Consider the following 14471-nt stretch of genomic DNA (forward strand, 5'->3'; position numbering starts at 1 on the left):
TTTTGAAGGACCAGAGACCTTTCGGAGCATCCCCTCTGCCCCGGCCCCTCCGAGGGCAGCGAGCTCCAGGCTGATCAGTGGTGAGGGTGATGATGGGCACGGCTTCGTGCTCTGCGGGGCCAGGGCTGTGTGATAACCCTCTGCGGGGACAGATGTGCTCAAACCCCTGGAAAACTGACACATCTGTGCCGCAGGGCTCGGGGCGAGCGCAGGAGAATCCCGGTGCATCCTCAGCCCCTTGAGCCGACGGCTGCAGCCATGCAGCCCGTTTCTACTTAAACCCTCTGCTACAGACAGGAGTTTTTGTTTCTGAGATGTTCATCCCAGATCCATAAATCAGAATTTATTGAAGGAAAAAAGCCCAGACCCCAAGCGAGGAGTCTCATCTTGCAGCTGAGGCTGTTGATGAATCCTCCGTTTCACAATACGACGCTGCGGGTTGAGCCCCGGTTTTGCTTTGCTGGTTTTACCCTAAGGACTACCTAAAATAGGAAAATTAAAAATTTAATAGTAGGCTGGATAATGCTGTCACGCAGAAGAAAAAGACTGAGGTCCTTTCATTAACGTGGGAAGGCGTCTTCTGACAGGGCTCGGTTCAAATCAGTGTTCTTCCCCTTGGGCATTGCCCTGCTGGAGTGGGAGGAGTGAAATCTCCTGCTCTCCTTCCCGGGCGCTCGTTACACACCGGCTAATGAGCATCCCTTGGTTGTGGACCGGCCGTTGGGGCGGGAGCGTGCCCGTAGGTGCCGTTGGGATCTGTCCCCCCTGTGCCGGCATCACCGGGGGATTCAGGAGGGGATGGATGCGCCGGCAGCGAGGTCCCGTGGGAGGAACAAGACCCGCGGGGGTCCCACCACCCGAGCCCCACGCCAGCCGTGGCAGTGCTGCCCCGTCCCTTTCCATCCCGCAATCTGTTTGAAAACTGCTTTATTTGCAAAAAATACTGGTTTTCTGCTGGTTTTTGTTTCTGTGGATTAAGGGGGTAGCTTGCGTGTCTGCAATGCCACCAGGATGTCACACTCCGAAACCCACCTGTCTCCGTGGCGCGGGCGGGCGATGATGGATCGTGCTCCTGAAAGCAGCCTGACGGTTCGGTTTTGCCAGGAGAGAGGGCAAAAATCCAACCCGCTTATCCCTTCGGGGGGAATCAGGATTGATTTTTTTTTTTTTTTTTTTTTTTAAGTCCGAGGGCTGAGCTGCTGAGAACAAAGGAGCGCTTTATTTATTTTCCTCAGAAATCGATTATTTGTTCGCTTTATTTTTCAGGCTATGAGAGTAGCCCCTTTTTTTCCCCAGCGAGCGTTCGCTCTGCCCGGCAGCGACGGCTGAGGAGGGATCGGTGCCTTTCCCTCGCGCCGGGCTGCGGCTTGGGGGGCGGCTTTAAGGCTGGGAACCCCAGATGTGTCCCTGCAGATGTGGGTTTATTCCAGAGCACGTGTGAAGCCAATGCCACCTGCGACTTGGGAAACTCTCTCCAGGAACTGGCTTGCGAGGAGCTGGCGCGCGCCGGGGAAACATCTGGCGTAAAGGGTGGTATCTGGTGCCACCTGTAATTATTCCTTTAGCACTGGTAGATCCAGGTCGGTGGGGGGGGTGTCATCGCGGTACCCTCAGTTTGTAAATTGGGGTGTTGGGCTAAAAGCTGTTCAGCTTCAAGGGGAGAATCCCCCCGGCCCCTGCGTGTCCCTGCGAGGGAGGGAACCGGGTCCTGGCATGGGATGCCTCCACCCGGCGGGCATCCCATCGAGCCTGGGGGCAGCCCGGGCTTGGTGCGTGATTCCGCAGCTTGAGGGGTTGGGGCCGAGAGGAGGTCGGGTCCGCAAATCCCCCCGCGGAGCAGCCGGCAGAGGCGGGGAGGATGGCGCCCGCAGCACCAGAGCCCCCCAAAACTGCTCAGCCGGGGCTGGCAGTGAAGCCCCCCGAGATGCCCGCACAGCCAAGGAGGGTCCCTGGGTACCGCACCCCACGGCATGGAGCGGGTGAGGGAGGGTGAGAGCCCCCCGGTGTCCCCGTCCCTTCCAGGGGGTCTCGCTCAGACCGTTGCAGAGGCTGCAGGGGGCCCCCGCACCCCTGCGTTTGGTGAGTTGTTGCTTTATAATTTCTCCAAACTGTCCCCTGCCCCTCATCCGCACGAGGAAGGCGATAATTCGGGAAAGATGCCGCTCGGAGAAGCGTCAGGTTTGGAACAGGGTCATTCCTGCCTCTGACCCGGTCGTTATGGGCGCCACGCCACTGTGCCGCTTCCACCTCTAGTGAAACCTCTGGGCACGAATGCGTTTCTTCGTTGATTTTTATTTTCAAACAATTTGAATTAATTTGCAAAGAGAACTTCTCCAGCCGAAGCCACCGCGTCGTTTCGGAACAGAAGAGGACCCAGGTGACTTTGAATACTGGTTGTGCTGGAGTGGAAGAATAAGAGAATTGATGGAGAGCAGGAAGGGAGCAGCTCATCCTGCTTATCCGTAGTTTGGTGTCTGGAAAGTGCCGTAAGCAGACGGTGTGGGAAAAAGCAAGCGGCGATGCCCGCTGGTCTGTTGTGCTCTCTGGGATGCCAACGGCGCGGTCGCGTTCGTACTGATATCGCCGCAGGATTATCGTCTGCGGCCGGTGCAGGACGGCTGCCTGGTCCCTTCATAGCTCCTGATAAAAATTCCTGGTTTCTTTTTAAGCAGGTAACGAAATTATTTCTTTTTTCCTGCCTTCGGAGATTCGCTGCATCTGATCTTGCGCGGATCGGAAGCTGTTCCCTGCCAGGGATCAGAGATCCCAACGTAGCTCAGCCCTCTGAAATGGAGTGATTAAATTAACTCAAATGGGTAAAATTTCAGCGTAACTTGATTCGGTGCTGCACTTTATCTGCTGGGAACTCTTTAAAGAGCTCTTGGAAGTTAGTGTGAATTAGTTTGCTTAACAGGACCTGGTGCATGTAATTCCATTTAACATCGTGCAGTTCTTCTTGCCCAAGAAATTAATCTTTAGACAGCGCAAACCTCGAGCGGTGAGGCTTTTGGCATCCCTTCTGTCCTCTGACGTTAGATCTGTCTTGCCCGTGGGGTGAGCAGCGCCTTGGCCTTGTCGTTACTGTGGGTGGCCACCACGTGCTTGGCTGATGCCCTGTCCCCTTTGTCACGCGGGTTTGGTCCTTCACCGGGAAGTGGCACTGTTCACCGCGCGGTCCCATGCATTCCCGGGGAGATTTCCCAATGATTCCTGGGGCAGGAGCGTGCGGCGGTGGGGTTCGGTGGTTGCCGGTGCAATGATCTCCCTCCCGAGTGTCCCCCCCTCGCTCATGGGTGCGGGGAGGGACCCTCCTCCATCAAACCCCGCTTCACAGCCTGTGCCGCCACTGTTGTCCCCAGTGTCCCCATGGGAGAGGCTGCCGTGGCATCGGCACCGCTGTCAGCGGGGGTTTGGTGGCTGTGTGAGCGCATCCCTGCGGCTCTGGAGGAATGAGGTGATGGTTAAGCGCATCCAACTGAGAATTCCAGAGTGTTGGTTTGTCCGGGCCAACTTTGGCCGACCCGTGCTGTTCCTTCCCTTTATTGCGTTTCTCCAGCGCTTTTCCCTCTGCATTATGGATTCATTTTCCCATAGAAAAGTGCACCCCAAAGGTGGGCCGGCAGCTCTCGGGGCTGACAGCAGTTTTCCCAGATGCAGGAATTACCTGGCAGGTTGAAGGATCACTGGCGGCGGGAGGTAAAGCGGGGCAGCGAGAAGGATGCGTGCGCTGCGCGTCTGCCTGCGCGGGATTTCTCAGGCTGCTGGGGAGCGACGATGGCACACAGGGGGCTGGAGCAGTAATTTCACACCAGCCTCGACGACAGATCGCTGGGGCGGCGGGGGAGAAGTCTGTGCATTAGGATCAAGGTTCGGAGGGACAAAGGTGGTGCTTGAAAAGTGGGGGGGCGACTGGGAAGGCAGCTGAAGTGGTGTGGCACCAACAAGGACGCTCTGGAGCAATAGCTGGGAGCAAGAAGGGGGTGCCCTGGGTGCCGGCGGAGCACTGGAGGGTCTCTTTTTAGGCTGGGTTGTTACCGGTGTGATGTTTGAGCTGGGGTTTGGATAGTGGGTTGTTACTGGCGTGATGTTTGAGCTGGGGTTTGGGTATCGGGCTCCCCTTTGCTCGGTAGCCGCTGCGCTTTGGCAGTGGGGTGGAGGAGGGACGCGGTGGGGCTGGTGCCGGCGCAGGGCGGGCTGGCGCGCTCCAGCGTCCTCCTGGCTCCAAACTTCAGACGGATCCCGGCAATAATCGTGTGTCTGAGAGCAAGTGGTAGTCAGTCATGCTGAATTAAACAACCTTTTATGAAAGCTCCTGTGCACGCTTGGATAAATGAAGGCGCCTAATAGATAGTGAGTCATGACACTCTATTTATCTTCCTCGCTGAAAGCCTGAGCAGATGCAGGGACCTCTTTTATCTGCCAGAAACATTGGAAAATGAATTTGTTATGTATACGGGGGGCTGGAGGGGTGAGATCATGCCAGCAGGCTGGGGTTGCAGGCACCGCAATGTGCAAATGGGTGTCAGGGCTGTCCCGCTCCCGTCCCCACCACGACACCCGGCGCGGTGGCGGGGTTGGTAGCACCGGGCTCTGCTTGGGCACCCGGAGCCGGGGCAGCCCGTGCCCCTCTGCTCGAGCAGACCCAGCTTGTGCTACCGGTAAATAAATGCAATTTTTTTAAAAAACACCCTTATTTCGACCATAGTTGCACAACTGCGAGGAGCTGCTTGTTCAGCAGCTTTGTTCTCTGCGTGCAGACTTTCCAGGAACGGGATTTTCCCTGCTTTGGAGACTCATTCCTTAAAAGAGAATCTTTTTCCTTGGCAGTTTTATTTCCAGCTCCTCTGTCAGCCCCGATCGGAGCAGAGACGTGCGACCTGGGGCTCCCTCCTGGCTCGGAGCCCGCGGCACTCGCTGCCTCTCCCCGTACCTGTCTGCAAAGGGGAGAGCAGTTATCCCATAAGAGGTGCTGTGCTTAATTACTCGCAGTAATTAAAAGCTTTTACGGAGGTGTAGGAGAAGAGCAGCATGCCTGTGCGGTGGCAGGGAGCAGATGCTCGCTAACACCCGTCTGCTCTTAAGCATCGAGGCCCTTCTGTGCTCCCTGAAATTCCTGCTGCGGTGGCATGAGGAGGACGAGGAAAAGGAGGAGGTGGAGAAGTTTCGGAGGAGGACGAGCTCCCATCACCCGCTGCCAGCCTGTGCGAGGAATCGCTTCCACAGCATCCGTGGGATGGGCACTCAGTGCCGGGGAGAGCTATTGGATTGATGGCTTCAGAGCCAGGTGCTGCCAGTAACCCTGGAAAAGAGCCTTTGAAAAAAAGAAAAAGAGGAGGAAGACAGACAAGGGTGGTGTCCTCAGAAGACAGAGCGTGCTGTTGTAATGTGGAGCAATGCGTGGGTGCTGCGCTGGGAGCGCGCGTGTGTCTGTCTCCGCATCCCGAGGGCTTTGGCTGCCGATTTTGATGCAGTTTCTCTTCTGGGGTTTCCTCATGGTCAAAAATCATAGGATCATAGAATGGTTAGAGTTGGAAGGGACCTTAAAGGCCACCCAGTGGCACCCCCTGCCCTGGGCAGGGACACCTCCCACCAGCCCAGGTTGCTCCAAGCCCCGGCCAACCTGGCCTTGAACCCCTCCAGGGATGGGGCAGCCACAGCTTCTCTGGGCACCCTGGGCCAGGGGCTGACTGCCCTCACAGCCAGGAATTTCTTCCTGAGATCTCATCTAAATCTCCCCTCTTTCAGTGTAAAACCCTCCCCCCTTGTCCTATGACTCCCCTCCCTGATCCAGAGTCCCTCCCCAGCTTTCCTGGAGCCCCTTTAGGGACTGGAAGGGGCTGGAAGGTCTCCCCGGAGCCTTCTCTTCTCCAGGCTGAACCCCCCCAGCTCTCTCAGCCTGTCCCCACAGCAGAGGGGCTCCAGCCCTCCCAGCATCTCCGGGGCCTCCTCTGGCCCCGCTCCAACAGCTCCGTGTCCTTCTGCTGTTGGGGACTCCAAAGCTGGGTACAGAACTCCAGCTGGAGCCTCACGAGAGCGGAGTAGAGGGGCAGAATCGCCTCCCGCGACCTGTTAGCCATGCTTAATGAAGGAAAACGAGAGGCTGGGGAGAAGAGTCCACACCAGTCCATGCTGGGGAATGGTGCTGGCTGCCTCCCGCGGGCAGCACCATCTGCCTTCTCTGTCCTTCAGACGGAGGAGGGATGCTCCGTACTGGGGTGGCTCTCCCTCTGCCCCCCTGCCAGGGTCTCTGCAGACCCGTGGAGATGTTTCTGGTGCCTGGCTGCGGCCATGGGCACCGGGGGTGAGCAGCGACGCCGCGGTGCAGGGAGAGGGGGAGCCCAGGGTGGATTTTGCAGAGTGGAAGGACTGATGGGACCCGTGTGCCGCGGGGATGGCGGAGGGATGCAGCCCAACTGCCACAGAGCGTTCGTTACATCTGCTTGAAGTTAATGGGGCATCCAGGGTTTATGGAGAGAAGCAGAGCGGGGAAAGGGCGTGGATTTGCGGAGAGAGAGATGTTAATAGCGTCACGCTCGCAGTCCGGGCTAGCGTTCCTGTAAGGGGCTTGGATTGACTCTCAGGCCTTTGGGAACCTTAGAAATTTTCCAGGTAATTTTGATTTATCTCGGTCATTAGGGGAGAGAATTATTTTCTGCACCTTGAGAGGAGATGTCAGCTACGTGTGTTATCATTTTCTTTAGCAAATCTCTTTTTTCCCAGCCCCAGACGAGGGCTCAGCCCAAGCTTGCTCAGCTCTCCTGGCTTTAACCCAGCGGCTATAATGCGAAATACAGCTTTCCAGCTGCGAACGAGCAGGTGCTGGCAGTAACGGGGGGTCCGTGGCGTGGGGCTCGGAGGAGCCAAGAGGAATTTGGCAGCGGGGCTGACGGAGCTGCTCCGCGTCCCCTGCGTTTAGGGGGTGCAGCCATCACGGGTACGGTAGAAACAGAGGAGAGAGCCAGCGGTGTGGCTGGGTGGAGGCTTTCGAAAGAAGAGTATTCGATGCCTTTCTTCCTTCGCCTTCTTCCCGTGCACGCCAACACCGAACAATTCCTACAAATCGCCGGCGAGGGGCAATTAATCATAGATTAACTATGATAGTCTGTTGTGCGTCCGTGCTTGGCGCTGTCTCTCCTTCCCTTCTCCCACACTTCAGCGATGGGCGCTGGCAAATTTCTCCAAATGAATTTTTATAAATTCATCCCTCGCGAGTTTAATCGGAAGGAGGAAACCCCGGAGCCCCCGGCCTGGGACTGGTGGTGCTGTGGGAGCCCAGAGATCCCTTGCTGGGCTACCGGCGGCTCCGGGTCCCTCCTCGGCAGCGCCTTGTTGAGGGAATTTCCCGGGGAAATGGATGGGGACAAGACGGAGGAGGATTTTGGAGCTGTAAACCATTTTCCTTCCAGCATCTTCAGCCAAGGGAGGCTCGGGATTCCCGTGAGCGTGGAGGAAGAAGGAGATGCGGGGATGCTGCCCGGGAGAGCGTGTCCCCGCCGGGGGGGGACCGGCTCCCTCCAGCCCCCCCCAGCCCATCTCCCCCCACCCCGATGCCGTGGGGCTGGGCTGGAGGGGGAGGTTTGCAGTGAATTAAGACCAAAATGGGTCTTGGGGGGGTGTCAGAGGGGTTGCACGGGCTCCTCGCACAGAGAATTTGCCAACAGAGGAATTAAGTAGCCCCATCCCTGGCTTGGCACCTGGTTGAGCGCATTGGACTTCAAGTGTTTGGGAGCTGGAGGAGGAGAGAGGCACGGGGAAAGCCAGGCCTAATTAGACAGGAGGGGAAGGGCTGTAAAGCAGATGTGGAAAGCTAGAGAGCTCCATAGACTCGGGTTTGGATTCAGGAGCTGAAGTGCTGCAGTAAAGAGGGAGTTCTTTAGAGCACAGAGAATAAATAGCGTATTGTCTGCGTGTGTGCACCGCTTGGCGAGTGCAATAAAGCTGAGCTCACGGCTAATGCAAACAGTTTTCATTAAGAAATAATCAAAAATAAAAAGCCATTTCACGTGCTGATAAGGAGCCAGTTGGTTTTTATATTTCACCAGCCGTTTAAGCCATACTCAAAGCCATTTATCTTTTTCCAGCGCTGGCTGCAGAGGATATGAAAAATGCAGCAGGCTGCACATATGTAATTAAACTTTTGGCAGAGTCTTTGCCCTGCAGCTTTACTAAGAAATTCAATAATGATAAATTGAGTAGAATATATAGAGGACTTTTTGTGAACAAGATTTAAAATCATGTATGTGGCGCAGATAATTATTTGCCACATAATTGTCTTGGCAACGTTCTTGCAAGTACCCTTGTCTGATTGTGTCAGCTATTCTTTAAAAACCACCCCTCGTTCTGCTCTTATCGCGCCTCCAATTTGCTATTGAGGCTTTCCTGATTTCCAGCCAAGTCCGCGTTTAGCCGTAATTATTGTTTTGTTCCCCCTCAGCCTGCGCAAGATGCGGGGTTTCGAGCTGGGAGCTGCGTTTTGTGTGACAGCCGCACAGTCCCCTCCCGGGCCGTGGCCGACAGTGTGAGCTGGTATCATCGCTCCACTGTAATTATCCTTCTTTTTTTTTTTCCTCCCCCCCTTTCCCCGCAGCAATTGGAAGCAAAACACATCGCTTGACCTGTGTGCGGTTTGTCGTCTCGCTCTTGTGTGTGACACTACAGGGAAACTCAGGCTGGGGTTGTCTCCCTGGGTTTGGTGTTGCTGCCTTCATCCTCCGCTAATGCACTCGTAATTTGTGTGAGAGGCAATTTTCTCTTCAAATTGTCCATCCGAACCACCCTCTGGGCTGCCCTTGGAAAAGCTGCGTCTGTTGTGTTTATTTCCCTCAGATTTCTCCCGTTTGCCGCCGGCGGGAGCCGGGCACCGTGGCGTGTCCCCGCTGTCCTCGGAGGCTCGTGGCCAAGCGAGGGTAGATATTGCGGCCACGTGTCACCGTTTTGGGCCATTTTAGCAAAAAGGGGGCGGCGGGGATGAGTTTGCCGATGGCTTCGTGGTCCTTAGGGGTGCGCTGTGGGCGCCTGGTGCTTCGTCAGAGCTTTTTCTCCTTGTCTGCCATAGCGAATGAGCCAGGGGCTGGGCTGGTCTCCAGTTTTAAGGCTTGCTGCAAATAGGCTGGTGAAAAGTCTTAATTTTCATCAAAAGTTTTTTCAATAGTACAAGCTTGTAAGTAAAACTACAAAAAATTGTATTTAATACAGGTGATACTGGGACTGAACGGATACCTTAGCAGGGGGCAGGCTGGTGTTAAGCAACGGAGCGTTTGCTGTCATTAGCGAGAGCCGTGAAATGGATCTTTTCTGGAAATTTGATAACGGGGAGAGAGCGCTGCTGGAACGCCACCGGAACGCCCCACAGAAGGGGAATAGCTGAAACTTCCACAGTTACATGACAGGAGGAGATGAATGTTGGCTGTTGCGTCCCTCGCTCTGCTCCTGCACGGAGCCGGGTGGGATGTTGGTGTCTGATGCTCTCGAGCATCTGGTTTTCCGCAGGTTGGAGCAGCCCCGAGGCGCAGCCGGGTCCCTCTGCGGCGTTTGAGCTCCTCGCCGGGGCTTTCCCCTCCACCCAGGGTCAGGCGTTCAGCAAAACGTGCTTTTTCTCAATGAAAATTCACCCGCAAATAGGTGTCGGGGGAGCTGAGCTCAGAGCCTGGAAGAGGGGGCTGGAAAAGCTTCGCTTTGATGTTTAAACGTTAGCAAAAGCCGTGCTCTGCCTTGCTGCAGGGGTCCCGGGGGATGGTGCGGTTCCCCGGTGAACCCATCGAAATCCAGGGACAAGGGAAATAAGGAGAAAGTATGACTGGAATAAGGCAATGAAAAACCCGATAAACCAGCAGCTCCGAGCGCCGGGAGTTTCCGTGCCCCAGTGCGTCCCCATTGCCAGGGTCGGTTTGGAGCTGGGCCAGGCTGGAGCAGGAGGTGGCTCTTCCCTTCCCGGGGGCTCTGTGGGTATCCCCAGGGGACAGCGAGGGATCTTGGGCGTCGTGTCACCGCGGGCGTCCCCTCCCTGCCAGCGGTCCGGAGAGAGCTGGGATTCCCCGGGTAGCAGGGCATGAGAAAGAGCCGAAAGCGGGGACAAAGTGACGTCTTTGCGAGCGGAGCAGATGCCAAGGCAGAGTTGTTTTGTTCAGAGCCCAAAAGTTAGATTTTTTTTTTTTTTTGGAAACGCTGATGACATTTGGTTTATGGATTCCGCAAAGTGCCAAGTGAAAAGCAGCTGGGAAGTTTTGATTTTTTGGCTCATTGTGCCTGAACCATGGGGACAGGAACCGGGACATCTGGGGCTTCCACCCGTGGCTCTGGGCGAGGGGCTCCTGCCTCCCGTGCCCATCCCCTGCCTGGGAGCACATGGGCATTGCCGGGCTGTAACGATCTTCCCCGATAAAATAAATCCCTGGATTTACTCATTTTGTTTAGTTTATCCCAGAGAAAAAGAGGGCGGTGTGGTCCAGGAGTTGGCCGGAGCAGCGCCGGCGGGTGATGGATGGTTCCTTGACTTGGTGTGTTGTTACGTGTGCTGGAAGGAGAGGCTGGATCAGTCCAGGGAGGAGGAGGCAGGCTCCAGCCTGAGCCTGGTCCTGGGATAGATGAGGAAGAGGTTAAGGGAAGATGTGACATTGCAGGGGAAGATGTGTTGGACACAAGGCTTGTGCTCGGACGGCACGTGCTTCTCCGGAGTCCACAGCTGCGCTTGTTTTTAAGCACAGTCTTGAAGTCAGAAGCGCCGAGGATGGGCTGGACCAGGCCACGTCGTGAGATAAGCAAAAAGAAAAAGGGGGGGGGGGGGGGGAAGAAAAAAAAAAAAGAAGAAAATTGCCAGCGAAGGAATAGCCTGCCTGGTGTCGGTACCGCCGCTGTCGGCAGGCGCTGTGAGATGCGAGCGCAGCGGAGGTGCTGCTGCGCTGCCAGCAGGCAGCTGGTTTGGCCTGATTTAAAACAAGGCACTGACATTGCGTTCTGCATTTTCCCCGTGCTCCCCAGCAGATACCTGAAGTCATGAAAAAGCAAAGCTTCCCCAGCGGATGCCGAAACCTCTGCTTTCGGCAGTCCTCCTCCATTTGTACCTCGCAAAAACCGCCTCAAGAGCCTACGCTGCCCTGGCTGTCGCAGTGTCGCGGCCGCTCGCGCTTTTATTTAACACTTGTTGCTTCCTATAAAGGGAGAAACGCTGGTGGTTTGTCACTTGGATGTAAGTGCTGTTCTCTAAATGTCACATAAATCGTTTTTCTTCTTCCCTTGGTGCCGGAGGGGGATCCCTGCACCTCTCTGCATCCCCGCGTCACCCTGGGTTTCGTGTAGGTGGCCCTGCAGCGCGAGCGGTGCCGGGGACAGCTCGGGGACGGTGCCGTGGTGTGAACCTGTCCGTGCCGCGGGTGATGGGGGCACCGGCACCGCGCCGGGTGTGAGTCCGGGGGCCAGCGTCGGTGGCTGGGGCAGGGTCAGCTGAGGGTAACGTTGTTTGTGGGGCCGGGGGGACGCGTGCCAAGTGATTAAAGTCATCCACTGGTCTGGCAGGAGAAGGGAATTTCATCTGTAAGTGGCTGCAGCCTCGGCTGCCCCATTGCCAGGGGTCTGTCGTGCCGCAGCGCAGCCGTGCCAGCGTTCCTGTGGTGACCTGGACGCGCCGCTCCGCCGGATCAGCTTGTCCTTGCTATTGCTTCAAAAAAAAAAAAAATAAAAAAATGTATCTTTGTCCCGTCAGGCTGGAGTGAAGCTCTGCCACCAAATGTTACTGCGCGTTATTGACTGGGCTGGGATTTGGGGACAGAAAGTGCCTGGCTCTGTACGGCTAACGACAATATTTATCCGTGCGGCGTCTTGCCGTGTTTGCAGAGCGGCCGTGGGCTTTTGGGGAAAAGCGTGAGAGTCACGGGTCGCGGTTTGCAGCCCCGGTGACACCGTCCGGGGATGCTCCTGGAGCAGGGGAGGTGGCAGGAGGGAACCTGCCAGAGAGCCGCCTGGTCCCACGGCTGGGTTTTAGTCTTTGCCCTGTTTTTTTTGATACCAAAAATACATTCTTGGGTTTATTTTCTGTGTCGTTGAGAACTGTTTCAGGATGCCTTTCCTTGTGCGTTTATGTGTTACAGATGGCAAGACGCAGGGTGTTGCTGACTTGCCCAAGGTGACCCCTCGTGTCGGTTTGCGTGAGCTCTGTTAACGCCGAGGCTGTTAATTGGCGCTGGAATTGCCGGCTGCGCAGCGTGCGGCGGGCGGGCATCGCCCTGCCTCCACGCGGCAGGGCAGGCCGTGGGCGTTCGGTCAGAGCGGTTTCAGACGGCTCCTCGCGCTGCATCTGCGGAAAAACCTTTGGGGTGGGTAGGTCAAGGGAGAGGAGAGAGAAATTCTGTAAATCCAGGGGGAGAGAATTACATTGGCTAAATGTCAGATCTTTAACACGAAGCCGTAGCTGTTGCTGCGTGAGGTTGAGGAATTTGTGCTCCTCGTTTCTTGGCTTCCCATCAGCTTTTCACGCCGCAGACGGACAGTGAAGGGCTCGGTGTGTGTCGGATTCATTACGGTGCTGCCTGGTGTTCCTTCCACCCTTCACAGCCCGAAGCGGGGCTTGCGTTTTGGTGGCGTGTCTTTAAATAACTGTTTGAATTAGAGCTGATAGTAATGGTCCTGCTGGGAGCAGAGGTCCGGGAGAGCCAGGGGTTACCTGGTGATGTCTTAGCAAACGGCAGCGGCAAATCTTTTGGTAGCGGAACAAATAGTCGCTAAATAGAACTCAGCGCACTTGTTTTGTGACCAGGGTGGAATCAAAATGAAGCATTGCAGGGTTTTCCTTCATCCGCGAAGGCGCTGGAGCTGCTGACCTGCTGGGGTGGGGGGACGGTCTCGCTGCGGGTCCCTGCGGCTGCTGCCTGGCAGCTCTGTCCTCCTCATCCTCCTCAGCCGCCGGCCCCGGAGCTCGGCCCTGCGGGATGGGGGCTCGGGGTGAGCCCGGGGGTGATGCTGTGGGTCCCTGGAGGAGGAGGAGGCGGCAGAGGATGAACTTCTGCTTTGCCTCAGGCTCTCCCTGGGCTCCGCGATCTGCGTGGGGGGAAACCTGAAATGAAGGGGAGGGGGAGGCCAACACGCCTTCAGCCCTGCTTTGGTCAGTGTTTTTCCTTCTCTCTGCTTTTTCCTTCTGGGAGGGGTGGCAGGAGATGCCCGTCTGTCCGTCCGTCTCCCTCTCACCTGACCCAGCTGTTTTTTGTACCCGCAGACAAAGGTGAGAACGGGGAACCCTATCAGAGGAGGAAGGGTGCGGGGGCCAGCCTGCCTGACGGCCCCCCGGCGTTCCCCGCGGCCAGGGACGGTGCCCCGACAGCCGGCAGCAGCAGCTGGAGGCGGATTATGCTGATGATCCTCGCTATAACCATCCACAACATCCCAGGTGGGTCCTGTCCGTCTGTCCATCCACCCCGGCTCGCGGGCAGCCTCTGCCCAGTGCCGTCCTGGGAGGGTTGCGCGGGGCTCCCACCTTCTCTCCCCCCACTTTTCTTGCCAGATGGCACTCGCCCGGTGGGTGCCCGGCTGCCTTTTGGCAAGATCCATCACGTCAAATCTTGTTCCCTCGGTTGGGCTGAGCCCTGTAAGGTCTGGGCAGCAAAACCCCCTGCGAGGTGGGGGCTCGGGGGGAGCCCGTGGGCTGGGGCTCGCGGCTGCGTCCTGAACATCCGCAGCCCCATCGCTATTGCCAGCCTGTCGTGGGCGAAAATTGTAAATCCGGGAGGATACCGAGAAAGATGACACTGTAAAGACAACAAATTCTGGTCTCTTTTCATTCCTTTTCTGGTCTATGTACCAGCAAGAGATGCATTTTAAGGCGCTGCTTCTCTGCGGGAGCACGTACAATTGGGGTTTTCGTATTCAAGGGATGGAGTTTGCCAGGAGATGGAAAACTGCAGAGGCCGGAGTCTTGGAGGGCCGCGTCCTGCAAGGGGCTGGGCTTTGAGACTACACAAAAAGCTGTGATTAAAAAAAAAAAAAGAGAGAGATATTTGTAACAGCTGAGGACACTCAGCTGCTTTGCAATTCTTGGCGATGTTGAAAGCAATATAAGGCAGGTTTTTCAAAGGCTCGGTTTCCTCTCCCCTCCCTCCTTCTCTTCTCTTTCCCCTCCCCTTCGCTTTTTCCCTTCTCCGCTCAGTCTCTGCCCGGCTCAGGTTGTAGCCTGGATGGGGGGGTGCAGGGGGAATAGGAAAAGGCTTTTCTGCATAACTTGGGTGTGTAAACTTGGGGAAAAACGATGAGAGCCTTTGGAAGAGCTGCGGTTTCTGAGCTGGGGCGACCGCATGGGTGGTTGGCAGGAGGTGGCTATTGCCAGCCCTGAGAACTCTGCCGCACCGGGCTCGCGTTAGCCCTCACACCGGGGAGGGGGGGCTGCCTTCCATGTACTTTTCGATTTCCAGAGCGACTTTTATCCTTTACCAGGGCGTCCGTCTTAAATTCCATCGCTGGTTGGGCTTCCCCGGGGTGAGAGGGCTCCG

At 56.4% G+C, this 14471-nt stretch overlaps 1 protein-coding gene across 8 annotated transcripts in view; it reads left to right on the top strand.

The window, feature by feature from the left end:
* SLC39A11 (solute carrier family 39 member 11) overlaps window positions 1-14471 on the top strand; it is a 98405-nt gene that overhangs the window by 41124 nt on the left and 42810 nt on the right. For all 8 annotated transcript variants that reach the window (XM_074607381.1, XM_074607384.1, XM_074607385.1 and 5 more), the window contains one exon: window positions 13205-13375. In XM_074607381.1, coding sequence (XP_074463482.1) covers window positions 13205-13375 — 171 coding nt within the window. The remainder of the gene's footprint in view (window positions 1-13204; window positions 13376-14471) is intronic.

The sequence above is a fragment of the Larus michahellis genome, chromosome 14 (assembly GCF_964199755.1).
Source record: "Larus michahellis chromosome 14, bLarMic1.1, whole genome shotgun sequence".
In the NCBI taxonomy this organism is placed as follows: Eukaryota; Metazoa; Chordata; class Aves; order Charadriiformes; family Laridae; genus Larus; species Larus michahellis.